General features: G+C 43.7%; 1 protein-coding gene across 5 annotated transcripts in view; it reads right to left on the bottom strand.

Annotated features, from left to right (window-relative positions):
- Positions 1 to 24,880, bottom strand: part of DNAJC6 (DnaJ heat shock protein family (Hsp40) member C6) — a 92,001-nt gene that overhangs the window by 19,927 nt on the left and 47,194 nt on the right. For all 5 annotated transcript variants that reach the window (XM_032779601.2, XM_075067670.1, XM_032779598.2 and 2 more), the window contains 11 exons: positions 19,113 to 19,263; positions 18,063 to 18,112; positions 17,798 to 17,946; positions 13,588 to 13,710; positions 11,242 to 11,375; positions 8,389 to 8,583; positions 7,816 to 7,933; positions 5,254 to 5,333; positions 2,921 to 3,114; positions 2,714 to 2,794; positions 1,287 to 1,733 (listed from right to left, as the gene is read on the bottom strand). In XM_032779601.2, the coding sequence (XP_032635492.1) occupies positions 1,287 to 1,733; positions 2,714 to 2,794; positions 2,921 to 3,114; positions 5,254 to 5,333; positions 7,816 to 7,933; positions 8,389 to 8,583; positions 11,242 to 11,375; positions 13,588 to 13,710; positions 17,798 to 17,946; positions 18,063 to 18,112; positions 19,113 to 19,263 (1,722 nt within the window). The remainder of the gene's footprint in view (positions 1 to 1,286; positions 1,734 to 2,713; positions 2,795 to 2,920; positions 3,115 to 5,253; positions 5,334 to 7,815; positions 7,934 to 8,388; positions 8,584 to 11,241; positions 11,376 to 13,587; positions 13,711 to 17,797; positions 17,947 to 18,062; positions 18,113 to 19,112; positions 19,264 to 24,880) is intronic.

Below are 24,880 nucleotides of genomic sequence, written 5' to 3'. Positions count from 1 at the left end.
CCCCCCCCAATCTCTTACACTCAGCCAATGGGCAAACTCCTTGACACTGACTGTCAGGATCATCTAAACTCAGTGTCGGCAACCTTTCAGAAGTGCTGTGCCGAGTCTTCATTTACTCACTCTGATTTAAGGTTTCGCGTGCCAGTAACACATTTTAACCTTTTTAGAAGGTCTCTTTCTGTAAGTCTATAATATATAACTAAACTATTCTTGTATGTAAACTAAATAAGGTTTTTAAAATGTTTAAGAAGCTTCATTTAAAATTAAATTAAAATGCAGAGCCCCCCAGACTGGTGGCCAGGACCCAGCCAGTGAGAGTGCCACTGAAAGTCAGCTTGCGTGCCACCTTCGGTACGTGTGCCATAGGTTGCCTACCCCTGATCTAAACAGTTTGCCTTGTACTTTTCAGCAGGCAGGTATCAGAGGGGTAGCTGTGTTAGTCTGTATCCACAAAAAAAAAAAAAAAAAAAGAAACAACAAGGAGTCTGGTGGCACCCCTTAAAGGCCAACAGATTTATTTGGGAATAAGCTTTAGTGGGTAAAAAACCCACTTTTTCAGGCAGAGAGGAGAGATAATTTTCAATGTTTTAGTATTTGCCTGCTGAAAGAAGAGAGAAGGCAGAAATAGCAGAGAGACAGAAATGGACTGCAACCACAGCTCCTCACCCCTCTGAACTAAGAGAAAATGGAGACCCAGACTTTGCTATACAGACCCATCTCTAGCATAAATCCAACAGCTGGTAGGTTAGAGCATACCCCTACCAGCCCCCGGCACAGCATCCCTCTAACTGGAGAATTATGAAAAATATCTGCTGGTCTTCACCGTTTGGAATCTTCAGTTTCATTTAGATGGACATTGGGTCACTAAGATTTATGAATTCTAAAATATTCTCCTTCTACCTTTGTTACACAGTATCATTTTAAAAAATCCCAACACAAACTATAAACTTACAGAAATAAATACTAAAATGTCACCAGTATAACAAATTCACCTGGACATGAGTGTAATGGACAGGCCCTACCTGAGAAGTAAGCACACATTACCAGGGCCCACTGAAAATGCAATATTTGAGATTCCTCAGAGGGTGACGCTCTGTGTAGTGCAAAATGCCTTGGTTTCCTTGCAAGGCCTCACAGAGACTTCAAATCCCTCCCCATGTAGAATCTCACTCATCCATCATCTCTACTACAAGTCCAATAGTTCAGAAACGACTGTAGAATGAGCCTAACACTGGGATAACATCACACATTTGTATGAAGTCAGGCACTAGGCTTAGAAATGTTACCTTCTCCTACTCTTGGGGATGGAGATGGAGATGCTGAGGCTGCAGAGCGTCGAGGGGTGGAGTGTGCAGATCCAGGCCCACCCACGTGAAAGACATCCTCAGCAGCTGCCTGTACACCTTGACTGTGGGCCCTGGAACCACCGACCCCAAACAGATCACTCAGCAAGTCTGAGTTAGAGGGGAGAGTAGTGGACTGAGTGGGGAAATTCTTGCTCATAGGGCTACCGTCTAGACCCAGAAGGTCGACATCCTCAGGGGGAAGTGGTGCTGGAGGCTCTTGCTGCTTTTTGCTGTGTTTTGGAGTTCCATGGGTTTTGTCGCTGCTAGCATTGCTGTGCTGACTGGAAAGGGATAAGAGTTCATCGTCCGACTGTTCACTCTCCTCATGCACTAGTGCTGCTCGATCCTCGGAGGTGGGGTGAGAACTGCTTTTGTCGGATTTCTGATCTAAGTGAGCAAAAGAATTTATGTTAGCTTCCGGTTCTATAGGTTTTTACATACATGCAGTTTATTAGCCTCCCGTGGAAAAAGGCACCAATAGCAAAACACACACATTCAGCTAAATGTAAAATGGAATTGCCTAGAGAAGATTAGTTAAGTCTCATTCACTTTGTACTGTACAGAAATATCCACACTTTACTGCTAGGGAAACTGAGCCTACAGAACAGGACAGCGTAAGAGCCTGGATGAGAACAGAAGCTGTTCCTGGGTCCGGATGTGGGGCCTCGACTGATTTGTCTCAGATTTCATTTATGGGGGACTAAAACACAAGCCAAGGGCAGAACATGTAGAAGCATTTTAATGAAATCAGCACTTGAACCCGGCTTTTTAGAGGGGGAATCCTCATGCTGGATTCCTAAACTGTATGTTGCAAAGATGCTGCAGAAGACTTGTGCTATATAGGCTATAGGAGAGGTTCTCAAGCTTGTTCATAATGTGGAACGTGTTCTATTAGACCATTACGTTCCATGGAACACCAACCCTCCCACTGGCAGGCACAGACCACTTCCTCCCTGTGAGATAAGATGCCACAGGGATGTTGTAAGTGAAAGAGAAATATTGGGAAAGGCAAGTATTTTAAAAAGGTCTTTTAATGGGTATTAGCAGCTGGAATCAATGGTTTTGAGTTTGAGATCATGAACTAACTACCTCAATCAGACAAATCCAGGGCAAGTAGGCACAGGGAATCTCACTACCTTAGAAGAAGGGAGTGTTTATTTTAACTGAAATTGCAGCCTAACCAGTAGCCCACAGCTGCTGAGGATGTGTCTTTCACGTGGGTGGGCCTGTGAAACCAGCGATCTAATGTGATCTTGTCTTTCACAAGCTGACCCTTTGTTTGAGCAAATTCATCTTTAAAAGCTAGAAAGACAACTTTTTACAATACTTGGCTGAAAATACTAGAGGCCAAGTCCAAGTCCAAGTACCTTGCCAGCTGAGAGAGGAGAGGAATGCCCCTTGTCCAACATTTTTTATGTTATCCTGATGTGCATCTACAGGGCCTCGACCTGCAAGACAAAGAACCAAATGCACCAGGATAGAAGAAAGTCAAAGATAGTAAAAAGAGCATTGTTTTGTGCACATTCTTCAGCGTTAGAAGCTGAAGAATGTGCACAAAACAGGGCAGTTCTCACCTGCCAAGGCCAGAGCATCTTGATGTTCCTGGTGAGAGGAGAAGAGAATGCTTGCATTGATGTCTTTTGTTGTGAAGTTCTCCCAGGGAGGAGTCAGGTCAGTCTGTCTATCAGCAGATTCTATTTCTATCTCCAGTGTAACATGAAACAGCTGTGGATATTTTTCCGGGGAGTCACATGCATCCAGTTCAGGTCTAAACGTTGACAGAAAGCTGTTCAGTTAAAATTAGTAAAGCAACTTTTTTTTTTTGGCAGACACTTATAAAGTTTGAAGTCTTCAACGTGTGTATACGTCTACATTATTGATTTTTACACTTTCCCCTATTCACTCCTAGCATCTTTTCAACTGCACACAAACAGCAGCAAAGTGGCAAGGATGAAGCAAGTGTCTGGCATGTGTTACTAACAAATCAGCAAAGTTATTCTTTAGCCTGCGCCCAAGGAAGGAGAGAGGGGAGGGCAAAAACTATACGACTCTTGTCTCACTCCATCCTAATAGTCCCCATTTCAAAAAAAACACAAACAAACAACAAAACAACAACAACAAAAAAAAAAAAGCACCAACCTCACTTGTTGACAGATTGTGCTGTTGTCTGCACTCTGTAGAGACCCAACAGCAGTTGAAAAATATAGACACTTCTCTTGAATAGAGATACTTCATTTAAAATAAAGTGGAATCAATTACCCAAATTAGTCTGCTCTGAGTTGCAAACTCGTTGCCACAAGGTAGATGTGGGCTAGACCCATCACCAAATCAACTATTCCTTATCTAGGCCTTGTCATTAAACTGGAAACCACAGCCACGTTCTCCTACTCATCCAGTGATTGGACAGTCTGTAAATCAGTCCCCAAGAAAGTTCCTTGTCTCATCACATGGGTGTAGTCCTTGTCAAGCCAGTTCCCTCTGAGTCAGGGGAGTTGGTGTTCCCTTCTGTCTATTCTGATGCCTTCTCAATTATTGATTAGGAGCCTGAAGGCTGAATACTTCCTCCAGCCTTGAAATTTCTGGCCTGCCATTTTCTGCTCTCCGGCCCAGTGTGGGATTTCTACACTCCATCACATGGATCAAGCTGCCTTTTGACTGGAACCCACCACTTTGCAGTTAGGAGAAGTCAGGAAAAACGGCACAGTAAGAAGCTATTGTCCCTGCACTATGCAAAGAGCACACTCAGTATCTGATTTTGCAGTCTAATGAATGCAAAAGTTGTAAGCAGGGAACATTCTTAGAGTACTCAGGCCTTAGTTTGGTTATTTTAAAACTTTGTAAAACAGAGTTAATGAAATCAATAAAGCCACAGAAGACATTTCCCTTGAACGCTTCTACAGAAAAAGTATCTTATTCCATTCACCCATGAAAGGGAACAAGATCTTACCCATATTAATTGTTCCCCTCATCCCCCCATACTCCACACCACCATGCGGTCACCCTTGCTGGGGTTAGATATACCACAGACTGTATGCAAGGACCTGTTTGTTTTACCTCAAGTTACCTAGGGCACTGAAAATAAAAGTTGCATCTCAGGAATTAAGACATTTGCCTAGGATAACTCATGTTCTTAGATACTTTACCACAATGCACCAGCATTGGGGAAGTAGTGGGTATAATTTCCCTCCCCATTAAACAGAGATAGGCGGACCTGAGCCAGCTGAAGGGATGTCCAGGTATTAGTTATACTGAAAACAAGAGGGGACCCGCCTTTCTAGGGAGGCTCAGCAAGTCCAAGAGTATTTTCCCTTTAAGGGACTTTCACTCAGTAGGCAGCAAATGTGAGCAAAACATTCTACTGTATATTCCAGGTGCTCCAGACAGCTCTCCTACTGCAGAGTCCAGAGTTGATACGAGCCAGCAAGACAAGAAGAGTGTACATCATGCATGCATTTAATATATGCAGTAACCTGGACCATTTAAAAAAAAAAAATAGGGAGGAAGAGGACCACTCATTATGGGAAACCCAAATATTTTTTCTGCATGTTCACAATTGCCCATTATGTAGTTTGAGAATCCCTGAATGAGTGATACCTAGGGAAGAGATGGCTTCCTCAAAGTAAAAGAAAAAATGGTCTGCAGAAAACCTTGTTTCTCATTTCCCCAGCACCTCAGAACAGGCATTTGAGAGACACTGGAATAAAAGTTTGACAGTTTAGTCTTTTATCAGTAATGTTGTCAAAGCTACTCAGGCAGCAGATCTTAGAAAAGCTATTTATGCCCTGTTTATGTGCCAACATGAATTGGTTACTTTATCAAACTAGTCAGTGATGGTCAGATTGTTTATATGCAGCTAATAGGCTGAAGTTTGCATGCAGTACTGGTCTCTGCTCTAAGAGGTACTTACTTTGTAAATTTTAGCATAGTTGTTCCCAGTGCTATGAATCCAGTATGAAATTGAATCTGGAAGATTTGTGTGTTTGTCATCTTAAAAAAAAAATCACAAGATTAAATATGCACTTTTTAAAAAAGGGAAATAATTCTCTAGATTTATATGGTATACAGGCAGCTAATAAGTTCTACTTCACTAACTGTTACGATATAAGTGAATACTCCTGGGGGAATTCTGCACCACTGCACATGCGCAAAATTTATGTTCCCCACAGATTTGCTTCCCGGTGGGAAAGTGACTTCCTGACAGGAAAGCAAAGGGAAGCCACAAAAGCGGTCAAGCGACCTTCCCCAGCAGCGTGTTTTGAGGGCCCAGGGCAGCTGGAAGAGAGGTAAATCACTGTGGGGCAGGAGGCAGGACTGGAGAAGATCCAGCTGGTGGCTCCTATGCCGTGCCAGGCTCAGCTGCTAGTCTTGGTTGGACTGGGGAGGACAGAACTTCCTCTTTCCTTGCACAGCAACCAGGGCCAGGTCAGACTCACCCCCAGATTTCTCCCCTGGCTGAAGGAAGCTCTGCAAACCCTCCCCCTACCCCTGGCTTTCTGCACCCATTGCTCCCCAGTTGCAGGGGAAGGGATCCCTTTAGAAGGAGCTGCTCCCCCATCCGTCCTACCCCTGTGCATCCTGACCCCCTCATACGCAAATCCTCTCACTGAGCCTCACCCCCCAGCACTCCAAACCCCCCCAATGAGCAACACTCCCCCTGCACCTGAACCACCCCAACAAGCCACCCACATCCTTACTGAGCCCCAACCAGATGCCTATGGACCCCCCCAGAGAGTCTCCCCACACCCATACCCCTCTGTCAAGCTCTAATTCCCTTACACCGAGCCCCACGCTGAGTCCCAAGCACTTTCACCTGGACCCTCCTGCAGAGTCCCATTATTGTTGCACCCAGAACTCCCCTCAACAAGTCCCTGTGCATCCAGATCCTCCTCGCACCCGGATCGTCCACTGAGCCACCACACCCAGATTGCTGCACACAGAACCCTCTCAACCCACACCTGGATCCCCCCCACACTAAGTCCCTCCACACTTGGCTCCTGCCTTGCTGACCCTGTCTACTCACACCTGGTGCACTTGGCACAGAGAGGCAGGCCCGGTCCTGTGTCAGGGTTGGGTGCAGCCTCACCGCTGAGTCCATGTCCTGGGAGGAGCTACACAGTGATCTCCCACCTCTGTGCAGCCAGCGGCCTGCTATGCTGTAGCCTCCACATTTGACAAATAAAATTTGCAGAATTTTAATTTTTCTGGCACAGAATGCCCTCAGGAGTAAAGTGAAAACGTCTTTACTGACAGCTACGTCTTATGATGTCATCACCCAATTTGTTTTTCAAGCATACAACAGCTTTTCTGTCTCAGAGTCCAATATCTCCAATCATCTTCAACTCTCCTTCCTTGCATGCAGTTCAGAATATCTCAGTGCTGAGTAAACACTTCTCCCCTTTGTTCTCATTTCTCAAGAGAAGTTAGTTTCATTTTAGTGATTTTATTATATATCTGCTTCGAAAGACCACGTTGCCATTATGCATGTTAAAAGTCTGTTGACCTGATCCTGGGAGAATGCAGGAGCTTTCCTCCTGCCAGTGGAGACTCTACTCCAGCTCAGTCCACCCAGAGGATGATGAAATGGCACATTAGTAGGTGCCATACCAAAATTCATGGTCCATCTTGGTCAATTTCACAGTCCTACAATTTTTAAAAATTGTAGGTTTCATAATTTCAGCTATTTAAATCTGAAATTTAACGGTGTTGTAATTGTAGGGGTCCGACCCAAAAAGGAGTTGGGAGGAGGGTCACAAGGCTATTGTAGGGGGTTTGCTGCACTGCTACCCTTACTTCTGCGCTGCTGCTGGCAGCAGCACTTCCTTCAGAGCTGGGCAGCTGAAGAGCTGTGTCTGCCATCTGGAAGCTGCAGTTGGTATTTCCATCTTTATTTCTATGCTGCTGCCTTCAGTCAGCAGCCGCCACTCTTCGGCCACCCAGCTCTGAAGGCAACAACACAGATGTAAAGGAACTGCAATACCATACCATGCCACCCTACTTCTGTGCTGCTGCCACCTTCAGAGTTGGGCCCCTGGCCAACATCTGCCACTCTCTGGTTGCCCAGCCCCGAAGGCAGCACAGAAGTAAGGGTGGCAATACTGCAAGCCCCCTAAAATAACCTTGCAATCCCCACCCCCAACTCCCTTTTGGATCAGGACCCCCAATTTGAGAAACGTTGGTCTCCACTGTGAAATCTGTACAGTACAGGGTAAAAGCACACAGAAAAGACAATTTCACAGGGGAAGACAAGATTTCAGAGTCTGTGATGAATTTAAGGCCGTGAATTTGGTAGGGATTAGGAACGTGGAGGTACTGCTTGTTGCCACCTCCTTCCATAGGGAGGATAGGGAGTCCAGTGGGCCAAACATTTTTATGGCTACGTTGCCTCCTTCCACTTCAATCTTTAAATGCCAGGGTCAGTCTTTGACTCAGTGTTTGTGTTGGGTGTATCAAAAGGTAGACCAAACTATACTTTTGCTTGAAGTCGTCCCCCAATGGTTGATCTCATATGGTAGACAGAAAGGACAACATCTCCATGCACAGTGACTCCTAATGGAATTAGGACTTTCCCTTCTTGCATACGGAATTCCCTTTAAAACAAATGAGGAAGAAGTCTATTGTTATGCTTGCTTCAGCAGTACGATTAAAGCTATTGCTTGTGTACTTTAAAAATACATAATCTCAAAACTCAGACCACGATTAGTTGGTAGAAGTAGCATTCTGTGCTCGTTAATTGTCAGTTAAAACAGTAATGCTTCACATAGAACTACTAGTATAGTGCTGAAATATGCCAGGAGTAAGCCCCAGCACCTCATCACAGAAGTTCAGACAAGCTCTGGCAATCGAGTTTTAACACTGGGCCTCAACTTTCCAATAACGTTTTCACTTCTAGTAGCATTATCTTGCCCAATTCAATCACCATCGGGGGGAACCTGCCCACCCACCCACCCACAGCCTAGGAAATCAGATGTACTATACTTAAAAAAAAAAATAAAAACACGACTTATTAGCATCATTTAGAGATAAGAAAGCCATAGTAACTTACTTCATTCTTTCATATTCCTGGGAGGTTGTAAAGATTCTGGTTTCTCCAATCAGAATGTCACAGAAGGGTCGACACCCATTTCTCTGCTTATTGAAACAGGGGACCGGACTGAGAGAGACTGATTTGATAGCAAGAGGCTTACAGTGAGGGTGGATGGGCTTTTCTGCTATTAGATCACAAATGTATCCTAGGTATCTGCAACAGAGAGAGTGATTACCAAAATGATCCCATCACTAGGGCTGTCAAGAAATTTAAACAAACAAATAAAAAAACCACACCAAATCACAATTAATTGCACTGTTAAACAATAATAGAATCTCATTTAAATATTTTTAGATGTTTTCTACATTTTCAAATATTTTGATTTCAATTACAACAGAATGCAAAGTGTACAGTTATCACTTATATTTATTTTTATTACAAATATTTGCACTGTTAAAAGACAATAGCATTCTCAATTCACCTCATACAAGTACTGTAGTGCAATCGCTGTCATGAAAGTACAACTTACAAATGTAGATTTTTTTGGTGACGTAATTGCATTCAAAAACAAAACAATGGAGGCGCTGAAACTTTACAATTCCACTTAGTCCTACTTCTTGTTCAGCCAATCGCTAAGACAAGCAGGTTTATTTTCATTTGCAGGAGATAATACTGCCCGATTCTTGTTTACAGTATCGCCTGAAAGTGAAAACAGGCATTCACATAGCACTTTTGTAGCCAGTGTCACAAGATATTTACGTGCCAGATGTGCTAAAGATTCATATTCATATATCCCTTCATGCATCAACCATCATGCATCCAAGCTGATGATGGGTTCTGCTTGATAATCGAAAGCAGTGTGGACCAACACCTGTTCATTTTCATCATTGGAGTCAGATGCCACCAGAAGATTAATTCTCTTTTTTGGTGGTTCAGGTTCTGTACTTTCCATCTCTGAGTGCTGCTCTTTTAAGACTTCTGAAAGCATGCGCCACACCTCGTCCCTCTCAGATTTTGGAAGGCACTTCAGATTCTTAAACCTTGGGTCGAGTGCTGTAGCTATCTTTGGAAATCTCAAATTGGTACCTTCTTTGGGTTTTGTCAGATCTACCGTTCATTTTAAGAACACTTTTTTCACAACTTGTGCTGGGTCATCTGCCATATATTTCATATTATAGCAGTTTTGGATGAATGCGGGTAAAACAGAGCAGGGAACATATGATTCTCCCCCAAGGGAGTTCAGTCACCAATTTAATTAACACATTTTAAAAAACAGCGTTGTCAGCATGGAAACATGTCCTCTGGAATGGTGGCCGAAGCATGAAGGGTCATACGAAAGTTTAGTATATCTGGCACATAAATACCTTGCAATGCCGGCTACAACAGTGCCATGCAAATGCCTATTCTCACTTTCTGGTGACATTGTAAATAAGAAGCAGGCAGCATTATCTCCTGTAAATGTGGACAAACTTGTTTGTCTTAGCGATTGGCTGAACAAGGAGGAGGACTGAGTGGAATTGTAGGCTCTAAAGTTTTACATTACTTTGTTTTTGAGTGCAATTATGTAACAAATGAGCCACCCAAAAAAATCTGTTTGCAAGTTGCCCTTTCATGACAAAATGAGATTGCTAAAAAGAGATGTCTAAAAGGCATGTGTGAGAGGGGGGATAAATGGAAGACTCACAGCCAGACCTCCTTGGTAAGAGCTTCTTCTCCTGTCTCAGGACAGTGCTTCTCCAGGAAATAGCTTCTCTCCTACCCCCAGCCTGGGCTGCTGGAACTCTTTATACTCTTTTCCCTAGGAGTATGCTTGGCAGTGCGTGAGGGACAGAGCTTTCCTGACCCAGCACTGCTGGACCCTTTCCCCTGCCTCAGCCTTAGTGTGGCTTTGGAAACTCCATCACACTTGGGTTCATGCTATGGTGCTAAAAACAGCAGTGCAGACTACACTCTGGTTGAGACCCACCCTCCTTGCAGGGTTCCAGAGTTTGAGGGGGAACAGGTACACTGCCATTTTTAAGTGCTGTAGCAGGAGCCCGAGTCTGTAGATTCGGGCTCTGAGATTCGCTTTTGCTGGTGGGTTTTTTTGTTGTTGTTGTTGTTTGTTTGTTTGTTTTTTTTTTTGCAGTGTAGATATACCCTTAGAGATCAGTTAATTTAGCTCCAGCTAAGTGGATTGGAGGGTTTGTTTCTATAATGATCCTAAACAGCACTTTTAGAAAAGAAAAAATAATGACAAATCCAAAACTTGCCAGGACACAGCAATGCTGCTTTCAGTTTAACTAGGCTAAGTATCTTAGGGGTTTAAACTTCTGTTTCTACATACTTATCACTGCATTTTTTCTGTTCACTTTGTGGGAGCCTCCCAACAGGATATTCTTTAGTTGCAAGACAATCTTACCACAAACAAGATGTTTTACACAGCAAGTTTCTGATCAGACAAACTCATTTTGGGGGAAGTTTGAAGCAATCTTAAGCCCAGACTTGTCTTAATTTTTTTCAACCTAAGGAACAAAGCCATCATAAACAAACAGCCTTCATCTATTAATCCTTGGACATAAATTGAGCAAGATAGCATTCACTGAGGCTAGGATACAAGGCTAAGGAATTTGCCTGACACTACATAGCTCTGGCAATGTTAACATGCTGGGACTGGAACTCAAGCTCCAAACCTTTTGCTTAATACTTTAGACCATCATTACTCAGGCTAGCATGTGACACATGAGCAGTTCCACTGACTTCTGTGGGACTACTCACAGGAATGTTTGCAGGACCCAGGCCTGGACAGCTAAGGAGATGGGGACCACAGGCTTAAAAACAGTTATACATTTAACTGTGTTGAATAGTGCTTGCCCAACTAACATACTCTACCTTCTGTGGGATGGCCAGAGTCCTATTCCAGGTCTCTTTGAGTTGAGCAACTGAATAGCTGGGATTGGACTAGAGAAGAGATGACAGAAACAGAACATTGCACTGACCAGAACTGCAGATGCTGCACGACCATCCTGTCAGATAAAATGCAAGAGCATGTATCAGAGATATCCTGTTAATTGAAGGGAAAGGATAGTCTATTCTAACCCAATCCATATTTAAAAGTGCATTTCAGCAAGATTTCAATGACATGGCTGCATTAGAGCTAAAGGAGGAGTGTCTATAGAAACTCTTGTTTTGGTGCTTTCATTTCCAGGAATTAACTTTTGAACCAGACTAAATACAGTTGATTTAAAACTAATTCAGTTATTTTACAGAAGTGCATAAAAGAGTAGCTGATGATTCACACAAGATTTTGAGGGCCCAGAAATAACTCTGTTTTGGATTGGAACTTCTGCTGTGTGTTTTAAGTAATCTGTATCACAGGGGTAGCCGTGTTAGTCTGGATCTGTAAAAGCAGCAGAGAATCCTGTGGCACCTTATAGACTAACAGATTGAACAAAGACTGTGAATGGCTTGCCAACTGCAGTTTCTCCTCTCTTGGTTTTCACACCTCAGCTGCTAGAACAGGGCCTCATCCTCCCTGATTGAACTAACCTCGTTATCTCTAGCTTGCTTGCTAGCATGCATATTATATATATACATACACACACACACACCTGCCCCTGGAAATTTCCACTACATGCATCTGACGAAGTGGGTATTCACCCACGAAAGCTCATCCTCCAAAACGTCTGTTAGTCTATAAGGTGCCACAGGATTCTCTGCTGCTTTTAAGTAATCTGCTGTTTGTAATATTAAAATACATCTGCAGTGAGCCCAAGATCTGCAATCTCAGACATCTGCTAAAGCAGTGATTTACCTTGATACAGGATTTGCCATGCCAGAACAGACTAAAGCTTAAGTATCCGGCTGAATATGGGCATGTGCTTGAAGACATGAGTGGCTCCTTTGACTTTCGGGCTTACATAGAGTTCTTCTTGAGGGTTAGAGCTCTATGTAAACTCAAAAGCTCGTCTCTCTCACCAACGGAAGTTGGTCCAATAATAAAAAAAAAAAAAAAAAAAAAAAAAAAAAGATATTACCTCACCCAACTTGTTTCTCTAATACCTTGGGACCAACATCATTTCATACCTTATGTTAAGCACTGGTTTAAGTGCCTTGCTGAAGAGGGGCCCCATATTGGTAACCTGCCTATCTTTTGGACTTGGCTGGCTGTTCAAGCTAGTTAGGAGGAAGGTGGTCAAAGAGAAAAATGCCCTTTGACACACACAAAATTCATTTAGGTACTAATAGGTCTTGAAGCTCTGTCATGTTCGAGTCTTTTGGGTTGGGAAACTACATACCTAAGAACCTATGTGTTTCTGATTTTCACAGTAGAACTGTACTCATATTGAGAGTGACACTATGAGGCACCAGGGTTAACATTTATCAGGAGTTTCTTATGACCAAGGCAGATTTCATCTGGAATTTTTTACTGCCCCAAACTGCCAGCCTCGGAATGCCAACCTGGGCTCTGAAAGTTAAACAGAACTCCTTCAGGATCATTATTGAACGTAAAGTTTCTGCAGGCCAAAGAGTGCGATTGTGTAGGTGTCACTGACACCATCTTCAGCCTACACTGTCCTCAAAACCTGTGCAATTACATGGCTTTCAATAGATTTGCACAAAGCCTTGGAAACACTACTTTGTTAACAAGTCTGTTGATGTACAAGGAGGGACAGAACATGGTTCATCTTCCTTAGCTATGTTGGCTCTGCAGAGCTCACTGGATTAAAAGCCTTCAGATTTACTTTTCATGGAAGTTAGTATAACTGACTCAATACTCACAGGAAGCAGATTTGATGGGTAAAATGTCCCTCTTGTTGCAGAGAGAATTTTCAGAATAGACCCACATTTTAATGGTAGGTTTAATTATTCTTATTCAAGTGCTCCTCCCCAGAGCCAAACTAGAAACTGCATCTAAAGTTGTGACAAACCATAACACTACTCAAAGCAATGTCTGCCGTTGTGTTGGGCAGAAAAGGCTCTCAAACTAGGTGATCAAATATAGTGCAATACACTTAAGATTAAAGACATGAAGCAAGTTTAGCTTTCAATCAAGTTGACTTCTCTCTGTGTAAGTTTAGGTTTTTGCGTATTGGCAGATTGTATAACAGTTATTCTCCTGTATGGACTTGCACCATTGTACAAGGATACAATGAAGTATTTATTGCAAGTCAGTTCCCCAGGGAAGCAAGAGTTTACAAGCAGAGATTTCTCAAATGAAGCTACTGGCTGACTTACCATGCAATGGATGACACACACATTTTTAGGGTTCTGCTGTAACCAGTTGTGCATGTTCTTACATACAGCATAGAGATTATGCAGACTGGGCGCTTGTCTCATTGGCCAGCTACATTCAGATACCTAGGAGATCACATAGTGAACAAACAGACTTCATAATCCCCTTAACTGAGACACTTTCATGGATCTTTCCTGTCAAAAAGAGCATGTTCCTGCCACACAAGGTAAATGTTGTGCCTCTCTTTTCATGCATAACTCGATTAATAGGGAGGCATGAATTATGGAAGGGGCAAGAGAAGAGGATTTTTTTTGTTTCAGAATATGAAATTGATATTTTGTCCCTGACAATGCATTTTAAAACAGTTTTGAAATATTTAGTATGCAACTTGGATCATCCTTAGTAACCATTTAAAGCACTGAATTCTCTTTGCAAGGAAGAGTTGGATCAAGTTGCTGTGCTTCCATTATACTGTAGTTACACTGTAGTAAGTCCTGCACTAGTCACAGGGTTGACGTGTTAGCAAATTGATTCTTAAAGTTGAGGCCTGGTTTTCAAGAGGTGCTGAGCAGCTCTTGCTTTCACTGACTTAATGGAATGGGATTTGAGAGATCTCAGCAACCCTGAAGATCAGGCCACTAGTGCCTAATTAGTAAATATTAATTCCTGGACTCTTGTTACTGAGAGAGAGAGAGAGATCTGATTTCTACAGCAATCTTATGAGTAGTTCTTTGTAGAAAGGAATTGGGTAATAAAGAGTTACTAAGATGTCAACCAGAACATTATTCCTCAAATGCTAAGGGGTACAAACAAGCAAAGCACTTCTAGCTATCACTCATCCACATCCTCTCTGAATCACACAGTTGTCTCAAGGACAATCTTTGCAGTGCTGTTTCAAGTTGCAGATTGGCTAGCCTTCCACAAACCTATTTCTCCAGTTGGCTTATTTTTAATTGAATTGCCTTTTTAAAGAAAAAGAAAAAAGGAGGTTTCTGGCCAGAGGTAGGAAGCTGCAGCACCAAGTTTCACTCTTTGTCTGAAGAGCAGTTTCCCCCTTTCCCCCCCCCAGCAGACATTTGAATTCTGCTTTAGGAATACCAGGGGCAGGGGGAGGGAGAGATGATGGTTTGGTTAAACCTTTCTAAATACGAGGAAGTTCCTTAGATGATCATATAAGCACTTAAAAGGAGAATGATAAAAATTTGGCAAGGCGGCTTACTCAGACTCTGCCCATAATGTCTAAGCAATTAATTCTGTATTTTGGGTTGTAGTTAGTTAGAACCCTAATATTTGTAAGAGGATCAACAGCAAGGCTGGAATCCCCCATAAGAATGTTTCGATTCCCATTGTAAGCACCTAGGAGGATACCTGTTGCTGCAGTTAATGATCTGCAACACAAATTCGTGTTTTAAATTACGTACAATAGTCAGTCATTCTGATCTTTAGCACACGAGCATACATTAGGGAATGCTCACATGAAGCGCAATGAGCATTTATTTGGCCAGTTCCCCCTCCTCCCCACCCCCCGACACTTCCACATTATGATTTTTGAAAGTGGAGTTGCACAGGCAATTAGTCCAGATTGTGTTTTGTTGTTCTCCAAGAGAGACTGTTACTGTCAACCACCCATAAACTAAATATCCTCTAACTAGGCCTTGACACAGCAGACTCTGAAAAAGCCATTACCATCTATAAAGTAAATGTGCAATTCCAGCAGTCCATAATTATGGATTTGCTTGGTCTGTAATTACAGGCCAGCAAGCAGATATGCAATTAGGAAATTTTTAAGTATATGTTACGCAGTTTTCTTTATTTGAAGTGCTACCTCAACATCACTAAGGAAATTCAACACAACATAAAAGAAAGTGGAAGTTTTATATGGCTTTTAAAATATGGGGGCCTGTGGCCATGTTTATGATACTAGGGTAAGGACTGTATCAGCTTGTTTTTGTGCATAAGACTAATTTTGAATTTCTCCCAGCTTCCTTGGGAAACTGGCAGAGAAGCCACTACCAGGAAAGTCACTAGAACAGGGGTCTCAAACTCAATATACCTTAGGGCTAGTGCCAGTCCTCAAATCCTCCCAGGGGGCCAATAATGTCACTCATGCCGCCCAGAACCTGCCCCCCCAGAACGCCACCCTTCACCTGCCTAAGGCTTTAGGAGGGAGTTTGGGTGGGGGAAGGGGTCTGAGGTGCAGGCTCTGGGAGGGAGTTTGGCGGGGGGGGAATATGTGTGTGGGAGAGAGGGTGGGGATGCAGGCTCTGGGAGGGGGTCGGCGGTGCAGTGCTTACCTGGGGCTCCAAGGCGCGGCGGGCCAGGGCGCCTTTGTGTGCTGCTGCCCCCAGGCACCGCCTCCATAGCATCCCATTGGCCACAGGGACTCTTAGGGCAGGGGCAGTGCATGGAGGCACAGCCCCGCCCTGAGGCCGCATGGAGAGGCTGGCAGCCACTGGAGTGAACAGGCAGATGCTGCTCAGCTCCACTGTGCTGCCGAGGCCTTGGGGCGGGGGAGAGCGCCTGGGAGCGGCAGGTGGGGCCAAGAATGAGACCTGGCCCCAAAACTGCTGGAGCTGCGTGGGAAGGACTAATGAGCATTATACTGTTCCTATTTACATTCTTCAAGTGGCTCTACATTTTGCCTTGCTAATTTTTTTTCCAAACTGTCTCCCACTGCATCTTCTATTGATCCATAAGAGCCCTGACTTTAGTCCAGTTTTTCTGAGCACTCCTCATCTCAGCCCCATTGCCAACAAATACACTTGAGTTCATTAAGCAAATGTGAATTAAAAGCTCCTCAGTTATTTTAACCTAACAGGTCCTCCTGATTCACTGACAGCATGGAACACTACCACAGAAAGGCTGTTTACAAATAGTCATTTTTTTAGTGGGAAAAATCCATGGTGTGTGCACAAATGTAATAGAATGACTACCAGTGATCTAGACAGTAGCTGCAAATAGACTCTTAACTATAGATCAGACTAAACTGAAGTTAGGTAATCTCTTGCTACACTAGCTTAAGGTTAGTAATTAATGTTGCATTTTGGTGGAAGACAGAGCTAGAAAGGAGGAGAAAGAAGATCGCTTGTAGGGAAGTTTTTCTACCATTTATGCCTAGCCTTGCATATCTACAGGGATCTCCAGATGCTTTAAAACCTTCAGCGAATTGGAGCCCAACACTTCTGTCTGGTATCATTTTGGTTTTACAGAGGAGGAAACTAAGGCAGAAAGCATTAGTGACTTCTCAAATAATCGGGGTTGCACAACTGTATGGAGGGCCGGGTTGGGAAGGCTGTGCCTCCCCAAAGAGCCTGGCCCGCCACCCCCATCTGCCCCTCCCCATTTCCCATCCCCTGACTGCCCCCCTCAGAACCCACAACCCATCCAACCCCCCCTTGCTCCTTGTCCCCTGACCACCCCCTCATGGGACCCCTGCCCCTATCCAAGCCCCCTGCTCCCTGTCCCCTGGCTTCCCCGACCCCTATCCACCCCTGACCCCCAGACAGCCCCCTCCAGACTCCCACCCTCTATCCAACCGCCCTCTGCTCCTCGTTCCCAACCACCCCCTCCTGGGACCTCCCACCCCCTAACTGCCCTGGGATCCCACCCCCTTATCCAATTCCCTGACAGCCCCCCAGAATCTCTGCCCCATCCAACCCCCTCCTCGCTGACTGCCTCCCAGGATTCCCCGCTCCATTACCAGCAGCAGAAGCTCGCAGCTGTGACACCCGGCCAGAGCCAGCTGCGCTCCACACACTACCCAGCATCAGAGCATTATGCTGTTATGCAGTCTTGCAGATGGGAGCTACTTTCATTCATACACACTACAATTTTAAAAAGTTGTGCAACTCAGTCAGTATATTAACACTAAGTCTTATAGACTTATTCTTTTAAAAAAATTTCTGAAAGACTTAAATGCTTGTTCCTCACTCCTCTGCAGCAGTTTCTAGTAGCCGAACAGGAGCCACGGGTGGCATAGCGGCAACCTAAGTAGCCCTACAGTCCCTCCCATTGCAAGCTCCGGTGCAAGTACATGCCATAGCACTGAGCCTTCAAGGGCTGCGTTAACTCATGCCAGGGGCTGGTTGAGGCCCTGCCATAGGCCAGAATCCAGGGAGCATAAAGGGGCATTTATAGCAAGAGGTCTCGGAAGCAGTCTGTCCTCCGAAATTTGTGATCTTGGGCTTTGGTATGCCAGAAGAAAGCACTTACCCTATTATGGAACTTGGCACTACGATAAGACTTCTGTGACAAATTGAAGACTGTGTAGTGGTCAGGATGTCGTGAATCTAAGAACGTCCGCACATCTTCAATGTGATTCCTGAACCCCAGTTCAACCCCTTCAGCAGGAAAAGACATAACTGTCGAGACCAAACACAAGAGTGAGTATGGACCACAATAGGGTTCAGGAGTTGGTTCACAAACACGGATTACCACAGACAGCATGATTTCATTTACAAAAGTGACTGACACTTACCAATGATTCTTGAAGTAACATAAGAAATATCTAGCTCTCCCTTGGTGTAACTAAAAGGAAAGAAAGCAGGAAAGACGTGTTAACATACACACCTACATACAGAAGCCAAGACAACAATGTTTCTCCATAAAGATTCACTTCAGATTAGGTATGGATAACAAGTGAGACAAACTACTTAGTACACTGGAAGTTAAGTCTAAACAAGACAGAAGTAGAGTTTTAAAATGTTGCTTTCCAACAATGAACTGAACAACTTCTTCCCCCCACAAAAAAAAGAGCATCCTCCACTTTTCATCATCATTATCTGCCTTGACTCCAATTTCTAATGGAAATTTTTTAGCAACCTGCACAGTCAGTCATTTCCACAGACACCTGAAAGCCTCTCTCAAGATCATGAACTATGCAGTGCTCTGCCAGCTTGGAGTTATCCCAGAACACTCAGTGCACACCACAAGGCGGCACCAGAGCACAGTGCATAGTTGAGGTGCAGTCAGCAGCAGTGACCAACAGCATGCAACAAGTCAACAGAATTCTCTTAAAAGGTAGCGGTCAAGAGTGGATTTAAGGATGGGAACAATAAGAGAGGCTGAACAGGGAGAAGTGAGATGTTAGCAAGAGGTTGTCGTCTCATGTTGAACAGCAGATGGGTGAGGGAACAGAGGTCAGTTGGAAGAATCGGTATTTAAAAAGACAAAAAAAAATGGTCTGCATAAGCTAGAAGTGGGATTGCACAAGGGATATACAGGTAAGAGTCGTAAAGAGACTTGGAGAAGAGAACGGATAGGAAAAGCCCATTCAGATGTTCAAGATCTCCGATATTTACTCATCTCAACGTTACAAATCTTGCTTTAGTGGTCTTAGCTTCATTTAAACCGTATACCCAATTATAAGACCAACTCATTCATAAAGAAAAGAAAAGCGTTCTAGATAAACTGGTCTTTTTCCAGGTTCTTTGTCCAATGCCAGTTAAGAAAAAAAGTTTCCTTCCCAAACATCCTGCAGCTATAGTATTTGTTTTACCTGCATTGAGAGGCTTTGGTTGTACTATACCTGGCAACAGATTGCATAACTTTTGAAGAGGTATCTTTTAGGGTGTCCTTCAGGTTATCCTTCAAGTTGCTGAAGAGTCTCCCTGCTCCTCCTTTCACCATGTCTAGTAAGCCTCCCCCATAGGTAGATTCCATATCTGGCGACGATGCCCCTTTAAACAAAAACAAAAACCCACACAACGCAGATGTCACTCATTCAAAACAAAGAACATACTGCCAACACGCACTCTGCTTTAGCCTCGTGGTAACACAGCTGAGTGCTTTGCTTAAGATCAGGAAACAGGTTACTCTCACGGGTCTCCAGCTAAATATTGATTTACAGAGCTGTGGAAGCACTCCTGCTAGCCAAGGTGAAGATTTTTAGGAGTTGCTAGCATTGTGTGCAAGGCATCAGGTTGACAGTCTATAGCAGGGGTAGTCAAACCCCTACTCTTTTGCCATTAAAGTGCAGCTCCCAGAGCCTCCCACGCCCCACCATTCTCCGCCTATGGCGGGGGCAGGGGTGTGCTCAGGGCTTCTGCCCTGCGGCAGGGTAAGGCTAGGGGCTTCTGCCAGAGACAACTGCTGACTGTAAGAGTGGGGGTTGGCCACAATTTGAAATTTCAGCCCTCCCAACATCTTGAGTCACACACCCCCAGGCACACTCCCCCCACTTTCCCTCAGTAGCTCCTCCCTGCAACTCCCAGGTGTTAGCTCTGCATGGAGAGGCAGCAGCAAACAGCTGGGAGCTGCAAGGAGGTTTCTCTCCTTAAGCTCCTCAGGGAGAGGCAGCAGCAAAAGAAGCTGAAGCCCCAGCAGGTGTGTCCCAGCTCTCGAACATGTGACGATGGTCATATGCGGCTTGAAGGTTCAGTAAGTTTGCCTCCCCTGGTCTACAGAATAGACACAGTATGGACAAGAGCAGTACAAACTATGCTACTTTTTGCCTCAACCCAGCCTCCAGGTACAAGCAAAATTCAGTTTCCATCAAGGTTTCCCTTCCTGTAACGGATTTCTCTACCATGAAATGGAGGCAACAATCTCAGCAACTCTTTTCACAGCTGACATGTTCAGCAGCCTGAATGCATCTCAGAAGTCAAAGGCTCGGTCTCCCAATTACCAGTCCCTTAACATCTAGTCTCCTAGGAGAAATACAAACCAATAGTTTTTCTATTCTCTGCCTTCCACCCTCGTAATACATACAATATGCAAGAGGGGATGATAATAGGCATCCCATTTCACAGACAGGGTATCTTGGGAGTGGAAATAGTCATGGGGTTGCATGTTCCTGGCAATATCCGTTATCAAAAGGCAAGGTAGGTGTGTCAATTTTACTGGGGGAGGAGGAGCAGAAGGGACATGTTTGTGGGGGGTTTTTTTTTAAATCATATATGTTTGTTCAACACCCTGCATAATGGGCCTTGGACCAGATTGGGACATTAATGTAATGTGAACAATAAGAGGAGGCATATCTTCACAGTTGTGATTTTATGCTAAGAATTCAATATGATAAAGTGAATGTTCCAGAGCAAAACAAAACAGAGTGTTAGTATGGTGGGACGCAATGTGTTCTTATACACAGTATATCCTACACATCACAAATAAAAAAAAAGTGATTTGATATTTATTTTATTGTAATCAAGTTATGGAAACATTTGTTATGGATGCAGAATCTGTTAATTTCCAGCTGAGAGTATTGTTCTGAAGTGACTGCCAATTATGTTATAGATTGCAGTACACAAGTTTTTATTTCATTCTGCAACTGAACTGCAAAGCATCAGTCTAGCAAAAGATTTAAAAATCCTGTGATTATCTATAATTAAGGCTACATTTTAGTCACAGGTATTTTTAGTAAAAGTCATGGACAGGTCACAGACAGTACACAAAAATTCATGGCCTGTGACCTGTCATAGAATATCAGGGTTGGAAGGGGCCTCAGGAGGTTATCTAGCCCAACCCCCTGCTCAAAGCAGGGCCAATCCCCAACTAAATCATCCCAGCCAAGGCTGTGTCAAGTCGGGCCTTAAAAACCTCTAAGGAAGGAGATTCCACCACCTTGTATTATATACCCCGACTGATTAAATCTTGGGGAGGGGGGCAGCCTGGGGGGCGCCATGGGTGTTCTGGGTGGAGCAGCCTGGGACCCCTGTTGGGGCTGAGGGAGCAGGCAGCAGCACATGGCCTGGGATCCCCTCTGGTGCTGGGGCAGAGGGTTATTAGGACTACAAGGCTCCCTACCTACCTCTGCATGCTGCCTCTGCCCTGAGCGCCAGCTCCATAGCACCCATTGGCCAGGAACCATGGCCAATGGGAGTTTCAGGGGTGGTGCCTGCAGGTGGAGGCAGCACAGGAAGCTGTCTGCTAAGAGCTGAGGGAGGGGGGGATGTTGCGGCTTCCAGGGAGCCCTCCTCCCTGAGGTAAATGCCGTCCAGAACCCTCACCCCCTCCTGCACCTCAACCTCCTGTCCTGAGCCCCCTCCCACACCCAAACTCCTGCTGGGGGCGGGAGGGGGGGTATGGTGGCCAAAGACTCCCTCAGCAGCAGCCAGTGCAGCTGGCCCAGGCACTGCCTGAGCTGCTCTACAAAGTAAATCCAGTTTCTACTTTGCTATAAACTGCCAATCCTATATCCCTATTTAGATAATTTACACAGCACTTGACCTCCATTACTGTTTGGATTTTAAACAGCATATAATGAACCAATGGATCCTATAGTTTGAAAGTTATGCTATTATCGCCTTTTATCTCAGGCATGTTTAGCATATGGTACTGTGGTAGTTTCGGAATAGTTAGAATAGGATCCCCTACAGAAGCTGTAAAATTTAAGACTGGTCAGCTGATACTTCTGCTCATTAGGAGAGCTTTACCTGTGCTTCTTACTATCATTTGAAGGTAGATACTACTCCCTTCCACCCCCACACTTCTAAATAGCCATATGGTAGTAAGAGACTGATTAAAGTAAGGTGTTGGCTTTCAGTTGAAGTAAGGTGAGCGTATGCCAGGAGAATATAGAAGAACAGTACAGAGAGAGCAACATCTGATATTTCTAACATCCAAGAAAGTGGAAGGTAGTTTTGTACTCAAAGATACTCCTGGTTTTTTCAATTCACCTTTAAGAGAACCGAGGGGAGACAGCAGAGAACATGAACATAGAGGAAGTAGCTGAAGATAGGTGGTAGTCAACCTTCAAAAATTTGTGGAAGGAACTAAAAGAACCCACTGAAAAGGCTGACCAAAAATAAATATGAATAGGCACAACAGTTAGAAAGTGAATGCCTGGGGAGGTGTCAGGGGAAAAAAAATAGAGGACAGAGAGACACACACACAGAGACACTGACTCTTAAAATTTAAAAGCCATCTTCATGGAGAACAAGACTGATGCAAAGATAGAACAAATAAATCCATATGTGCTACAGATAGACATGGTGCTGGAAAAGAATTGAAGAAACTCAAGCCATTATCACTGAAAAGCTTAGATAGTTGGTGTCAAGCAACTGAGGGCATAGAACCAATAACGAAGGTTCAACAACAGGCAGTTATCCATCCTACACACATTGAGAAGCCTACATTACACCAGCACTTGACATAAAACCTTGGTAGTTACTGGACCCGGTATCTTCTAGTCAGTGAATTGGAAGTGTGTCCTATGATCTGACAGAAAGCCAATTTCCTAGTTACAAGATACTGTGCAGATCCCTTAGACAATTTACAAGAGAACAAAGAGACATTTCATTCTAGAGACAGTGTATCTTGAAGCTCTCTCTTTCTACTGCACATTATCCTTTAATTATAGAGAATATATATTCGTCAGCAGCTCCTCTGTCTCTGGCAAACACTCTCTCCCAAAGCCATGCAAAAGTGTTTAAAACCAGAACAAATCAGTATCACGGAGCAAAAGTGATAGAGCATCTCGCATGCTAAGCAAACAACAGATGCTGAGACCAGGAATTAATCCACGATAAGAAAAGGACTGTAAAATGACAGTCTGTTCAGGTAATTTCTACATAGTTATTTCTTTATATGGAAATGGAAATCCCAGGTTTTTTTTGGCTTGTTTGTCTTATACACGCTAACTAGTGGGGCAATGTTTTTACTGTTGAAAAAGAGAAAGCTGATTCTGCAAGTGCAGACATTACTTTTTAAAAAAAAGAAACTAACTATATCATACCATGAGTCTGAATTAACCAGGATAAATATTGAGAGAGACAAGGTGGGTGACATAATATCTTTTATTGGACCAACTTCTGTTGGTGGAAGGGAAAAAGCTTTTGAGCGTTACAGAGCTCTTCTTCTGGTTACCTTCTCTCCTCCTGAGTGTCCACGCTAGCTTGGATCCGAAGCTAGACAAACTAGCATGGACATTTTGGACTCCTTCTCCAGGCCTAAGGAAGAGCTCTGTGAAGCTCAAAAGCTTGTCCCTTCCACCAACAGAGGTTGGTCTAATAAAAAAAATAAATTATATATATATTACATCACCTATCTTGTCTCTTTCAGATACTGGGACCAACACAGCTACAACACTGCAAACAGGATAAATATGGTCATATTTGCACCATCTGAACAAGACATTAAGTTATCCCAAGAAGTTTGCAAGTTATATCCCACCAGCCTCTCTTGTTGCAACTGTCAAGCAAGTCTAGTGTCAACTACCACCATCATTGATCAGTCAGCCAGATTCCACTTCCGGGAGCACATTTGTCATATAAAACAGGACATACAGACTATCTTCAAAGGCTTGCTTATATGATGCATATAAGCTTCAGTGACCAACAGCAGACAGAGTTAGGGGTTGTCTACACTGCGACATTGTCGACAAAACTTTGGTCTTTCACCGGTACTTTAACCCCACTCCCATGAAAGACAAAAGTTTTGCCAACGAAAGTGGCAGTGTGAACTCTAACGCCACTCACAGGGCTGGAAGTATTCTGTCAGCAAAAGTACTGACAAAATACTAACAGAGCGTTCACACCCACTGACTTTTAGCGACAAGGCTGTATCTACACAGCCCTGTTAAAATCTGCTTAGTGAAGACAAGCCCCTAGTGTCCTAACCACTATCCACAAAACTCTGTTTCATTCTGTAGATGAAGAAATCAATAGAAATTCAGCAGTACTGTACCTACAGTTACTCTTTTCTTTTTAAATTGAAATAATCAGACTGTTTGAGGAAGGAATTAAGTAGATTTTAAAAAAGCAACACAACAACTTAGATTCAATTGATAACCTCTGCTAAAACGCCACTTAATGGTTTTCAAAACTGTTAATTAGAAAAATCAGTAGCCCTGGTGTAGTTCTAATGAAGACAATCAACAACCAAGGATCATAGCTGAGTTTAAGGGAACACCTCACAATATCAGCTGCTCTCTGAATACCAGAGGGAATGATTCAGACCCTAAGATATGGCTCAACAGATTGACACATGCTTGGTAGGGATGCACAGATTGTGGCATAATGCTCTTTCAGCATTCAGAAGAATCTATACAAAAACTAGAATACAAGATAATTAATCTTTGGCAATAAGCATCCTCCTTAACATGTGATGGCAGCAGGCACATTTGGTAGTGTTGTTTGCACAGACTGTACATTAGCAGTGTGGGGAACTAGGCTGCTGCACAAGACCACGAGATTCTCCCTCCACCCCCTAGGAAGGAGAAATTGTGTTGCAAGTGCCCATTTGCTTATGCTTTAACAATATTAGAAGTATTAATTAAAACCCATAAACATGTGAAATTCAGTGTTAAAACCTAGCCACATTTTATTCTACAATGTTAGAAGTGTGCCAGTGTATCTT

The sequence above is a fragment of the Chelonoidis abingdonii genome, chromosome 7 (assembly GCF_003597395.2).
Source record: "Chelonoidis abingdonii isolate Lonesome George chromosome 7, CheloAbing_2.0, whole genome shotgun sequence".
Lineage (NCBI taxonomy): Eukaryota > Metazoa > Chordata > Testudines > Testudinidae > Chelonoidis > Chelonoidis abingdonii.
Note: the sequence above shows the minus strand (reverse complement) of the source record. Positions and strands in the feature narration are given on the sequence as shown.